The 5,465-nt window shown below is 38.2% G+C and overlaps 1 protein-coding gene across 1 annotated transcript; it reads left to right on the forward strand.

The window, feature by feature from the left end:
* The first annotated feature begins 1,950 nt into the window (after window positions 1-1,950).
* Window positions 1,951-4,991, forward strand: LOC101308795 (F-box protein CPR30-like). Its single transcript, XM_004306530.1, has 2 exons — window positions 1,951-3,181; window positions 4,911-4,991. Exon 1 carries the CDS (start codon window positions 2,017-2,019, stop codon window positions 3,115-3,117), a length of 1,101 nt encoding a protein of 366 aa, XP_004306578.1. The 5' UTR covers window positions 1,951-2,016; the 3' UTR covers window positions 3,118-3,181; window positions 4,911-4,991.
* Window positions 4,992-5,465: the final 474 nt, after the last annotated feature.

Below are 5,465 nucleotides of genomic sequence, written 5' to 3' on the forward strand. Positions count from 1 at the left end.
TGATTAAAAAAAAAAAGATGAGGTATCAGACTGATTTTAGACCTAAAGTTCAAAGGAGTAAACTGAAATTTTTCCTAATATATAGTTAACCTTCCACGTAGTTAAATAAAGTTTCTCTAAATACTTGTTCTTTTGTATTCTATCTCAGTTGCACTGCTGCTATTCTAATTGGTTTTCATGGATTCTTTGACAGATGTATGGACCTTGGATTCTTCGACAGGTTGAACATGTTATTTCTGGGATATTATCAATGTTCTAAAAAACGCCGCCCAGGGCCGCCTAGGCGTTAGGTGTCAGCCCACCGTTCTGATTTCCCACTAATTGTTCAATCTGGGCGCCAGCGCGAAAAACGGCCGCCTAGGCGTTAGGCGTCAGCCCACCGTTCTGATTTCCCACTAATCGTTCAATCTGGGCGCCAGCGCGAAAAACGGCCGCCTAGGCGGGCTGGGCGGCGCCTGGGCGGGCTAGGCGGCGCTTGGACGGGCTGGGCGGCCCGATTAATTTTTATTTTTTTTAATCAAAACACATTAAAGCCTAATTTGTTTATTTCAAATTATTTTTGTTATTTCTAAGAACATAGTAGTTGACCATTTTATTTATTTTTGAAGTATATTTGCTATTTTGGAACATTATAATGCATTCTATAAATTTATTTTTATATTTTATTTGCTACTAAAAAATAAAAAATACGGAAAATACAAAACCGCCTAGGCGCTCGATTAATCCTCTAGGCGCTAGGCGCCGCTCGATTAATCCTCTAGGCGCTAGGCGCCGGCTGTCCGTCCGACTAGCGCCTAGCATTTTTAAGAACATTGGATATTATAGGGGTTTTTGGATGTCCGAAAAGAAAGCTTCATGATCTAGTTGTGGTGTGGACCTGATGAAATGGATGCACAATTAGTATTATGTGATTCCCTAAAACTTTGGTTTTAGGAGCTGGGAGCTGTGAGCTAGCTATTTATCTATGTTTAATGAATTTTACTCTTTGACATATGTTCATATTTTGTTTTAGATCTATTTATCTATGTTCGTTTTATATCGTGTAAAGAGAATGTAGGTTGTATTGTATTGGTGCAACTTCATAGATTTCGGTTTGTTTTCAATCTGGAACTCTGTTTTGACTAAGCTATATGATTGATCAAATGTGTTTGATCCATTTTATTCTATTAATCTACTGTGTTTGACAATGTTGACATGATTCAATATTTCGGTATGGAGAACTTATACCAGAAAACCAGCTTGAAACCAATGGTTTTCTCTGTGTATTCAAGTTCGAGTGGCCTCGTTCTGTATTTGTTTCATCTAATCACCGTAGCAAAAATGAAATTGACATTCAACTAAACTATGGTTAGGTTTAGGCAATAGTTTTCCTATGATAAGGAGAATTATAAGATTAGCTAATGTAACAGCCGATGATCATAGATTGATGATCATCATAGATTGTATCACACTCTGTTGTGAATTTGTGATACAGAGTGTCACATCCAAATTATACACAATAGCATGGCACATCTTGCTAGCTCGATTACGTAGATCATTTACAGTTAGATGAGCCACACTCTGTCAATCAAGATGTAATTTATGGGAATTGTGATGTTCATGTTCAGGGTTTTGGTCTAATGTCCTTCCCACTATTTTTTTTGTTGTTGAAATTGAAGTTCATACTCTAATCTAATGAGATTGAGTTTTTTTTTTTTTTTTTTTAATCAGGTATATAACTCAAATATGTCAAACTCACAACCTCCCACACTTACTAAAAGAGATATTATGCCGCTAAACCAAATGGTACCGTTAGACCAAATGGTACTACTGATGATTGAGCCTCTTTTAAGAAAAAATAAAATGAAAAGACCAAAAAGAAACAATAAAAAAAAAGAAAAAGAAACGGTGCCGTTTAATGAATCCTTTTCAGTAACACTGGTGAGTGGATCTTCTCTCACTCACTTTGGCTCAGTGTGGCCTCAGTGCTTTAGGTCTATATTGGTTTGTTCGTCTTCGTTTTCATTCCGGTGTGCAATGGCGGAAAGTGACCTACCTGAAGAAGTTATGATGAGTATTCTGTGCTGGTTGCCCGTGAAATCCTTGATCCGATTCACCTCCGTTTCGAAACGATGGCGTTTCATCATCTTATCCGACCCCAAATTCGCCACATCCCAATCCAACGCTGCTCGTCAGCGGAAAACCCTCGGTCGCCGTCTCATCTTCTCCGCCGAAGCCCCTCGGCTCGCATCTCAGCTCGTATCCCTAGACTTGGCTGATACGGCGTCGTTTGGACACCCTTCTTCCTCTGTCAGACACCTGACACTCCCTTTCGAGCGACTGGGAGGCGGCCCTCCACGTGACGTCAGGGCGTTCAGGCTACTGGGCTCCTGCAATGGTTTGGTGTTTGTAGCCTTCGCTGTTTCCAGCTTTTACATCTGGAACCCAGCAACCGGAATCTTCAAGGAGCTGCCGAAGCCGGGTTTTCCCCACAGCTGTCGAGAGCTCACTTATTACGGTGCCGGTTATTTGTCCGCCACTGACGACTACAGAGTTTTCGCAACCTCATATGGGGTGTATTCAGATGGAGACTCGTATGATGTTCAGAAGATGTTCTCCTCCAGAGCTCACGTTTGGAAAACAATCCAAGACCCTTGTCCTTACAAAGCCTCTCCTAACCAGGCTATTCTTTTGAATGAGGCACTTCACTGGGTCAAGCATAATGTACTCCTTGCTTTCGATTTCGCGCAGGAGCAGTTCAGGACAATGCGTGTACCTGGTACTGACGGCCTAGGTTTCAAGAATGCTGGGGTTTCTGAGGGATGCCTGTGTGTGTGCCGTTATCTGAGTGCCTGCTCTGTCGATTTCTGGGTCATGAGAGAATATGGTGTGGATGACTCGTGGACTAAGCTGTTTAACTTTTCCCCTGTTGCTCCACGCCGGTACGAAGATTTCTTTGTTATGGATAGCTGTACAGTTGCCTTAAAATGGGCTATGGGTCTCCAACAGGCGTTGGTAAAGATCGATCATAAACAAGAAGAGGAAATTGGCAAGTATATGCTTCCCGTCATGTTAAGCAACTGGTACCGGGTTAGCATGATTCCATACCAAGAGAGTCTACTTTGGATTTATGATTAGCCCCGGGTGCGGGTTAGTTGCTCCTCCATTTCACTATGCTTGGATATTTTTTGTTTATGTACATGTAAGTTGCTGAATCCTGTTATTGATGGATTTGACTTTCTGCCTGTTGCGTTCCTTGTTCCATTTTCTTATGACTTGGATGCTTGAATTTGTAGGTTCAATCTCTATGTGCAATTTAAAGTTTTAACTCACCTTAAAGAATTGTTGTATTGGTTAAAAATGCTGTTTGATAGATGAGTAATTGATGTTCTGTGGGAAGAAAATATTAGTTATATGTGTGTCAACTTTTTACTTGGATCCTCTGGTCATATATCATCTTGCTCTTCTTTTATACATGTCATGATGCAAAAAGAGAATGAACCAAACTGTTTTAGTTCTTATAGTTGTAGGAGCTTCGTGCTTACTTAAGAACTGATTTTCCTTAGTTTGAACCCGAACTTTATCCATGTTGTGTCTACTCCATCATAGTTTGTTGGGTTTTTCATGTGTACATTGTGATCTGGTAGGTGAACTGAGGTGAGGAGGACTGGTGATAAACAACAAAATTGGTGTGAATATTGTTTAGAGCAATTGGTTTGACATGATTGAATTGAAAGAGAGTCTAGTTTGGCTTCATGATTATTAGGGTCGGTGGAAAAGAACTTTCCTTTTTTTTTTTGTGGGAAATGGACATAGATCCACCTGGCACGGTGGAAAAGAACTTTCAGAGAACAAAACACATCAGAAATTTTCTCTGTTGAGCATCCAAGTCCTGTTTTTAACTTTTCATTTTCAGTCTGCTCTCATGCCTTTTGAAGATCATTTATTTGTTTAATTTTTTGCGTTCACAATGTGTAACTGCATTAATGATTTGTGTATGTGTGTTCCTTAAGACATTATTTCAGCAAGTAAAACTCCATTCATGTATAGACCTAACAGTGACTATTGACTGGAAAAAAAAAATCACAAAAGTAATTGACACAACTGCAAAGTAAGCTTCTTGAAACAAAAAAAACATTAAGACAAACTTTTATTGATAGAATTGAATACCAGAGAATACAAAAAAAAAAAATTACATAATTCATGTTCTCCCTAATTGTAGCATTACCTTTGTTATATTTGAATAGTTTCTGTTAAAGCAAAGTCAGTTGGACCATCTTCATTTTTTTAGAAGAATAACCACAAAATATTATGTCTCTGTTGAACAACTGGTCTCTCTGGGAAGCTAGTGTTTGGGAGATGCTTCCTTTGTTCATGAGGCTATTTGGTAGAGCTTAGATAGGTTATGTATGTAATCGATTTAAATACAGTAACATAGAGTCGTCAAAATATTTTCTGTAAAGCAAAGTCAGTTGGACCATCTTCATTTTTTTTAAAGAATAACCACAAAATATTATGTCTCTGTTGAACAACTGGTCTCTCTGGGAAGCTAGTGTTTGGGAGATGCTTCCTTTGTTCACGAGGCTATTTGGTAGAGCTTAGATAGGTTATGTATGTAATCGATTTAAATACAGTAACATAGAGTCGTTGAAGTAAATTTCTTTTTGTTGTTGTTGATTTTGAAGTGGTTGGTCAGTTTATAATTTATTTTCTCGATTTGATTCATCTTCTGCCTATGGTCTTGATGCATGATCAGTTCTACATATGCAAGGTAATGTTCTTTATAATAAGTCAACTTCCACGTAGTTTTATAAAGTTCCGCCAAATATTTGTTCTTTTGCATTCTATCTTAGTTGCACTGCTCCTATTCTAATTTGTTTTCAGGGATTCTACGACAGATGATTGAACATGTTATTTCTGGGATTTTGTAGGGGTTTCTGGATGTACGAAATGACAGCTTCATGGGCTAATGATGAAATGGATGCACTATTAGTATTATGTGATTTCTTAAAACTTTTGTTTTATGAGCTAGGAGATAGATATATTTCTAAGTTAATGGCTGTTACTCTGTGACATATGTTCATGTTTTGTTTTAGTTAACAATGATACGCTATAAGAGTGCTATATTTATCATTTTATCTACTCTGACTCCACTTTATACATACTTCAGTTTGTTTATCATTCTGGAGCTCTCTTTTGACTAGGCTATATGATTGATCTAGTGTTTGACAATGTTGATATGATTCAATATTTTCGTATCGATGCCATCAATCAACTTGAAACCAATGGTTGCTCTGTGTATTCAAGTTCTAATTGCCTCATCGTGTATTTGTTCAATCTGATTACTGTCGCAAAAATGAAATTGACAGTCGAATTAACTTTATTTAGGTTTAGGCCATAGTTCTTTTATGATAAGGAGAATAATAAGAATAGGTAATGTAACAGCCGAAGATCATAGATTGTGATACATAGATGGCACTACCGGA

Source organism: Fragaria vesca, linkage group LG7 (genome assembly GCF_000184155.1).
Source record: "Fragaria vesca subsp. vesca linkage group LG7, FraVesHawaii_1.0, whole genome shotgun sequence".
Lineage (NCBI taxonomy): Eukaryota > Viridiplantae > Streptophyta > Magnoliopsida > Rosales > Rosaceae > Fragaria > Fragaria vesca.

Bases quoted from the DNA above. Each gene is read 5' to 3' on its own strand.
- LOC101308795 (XM_004306530.1), top strand. From the start codon at position 2,017: ATGGCGGAAAGTGACCTACCTGAAGAAGTTATGATGAGTATTCTGTGC.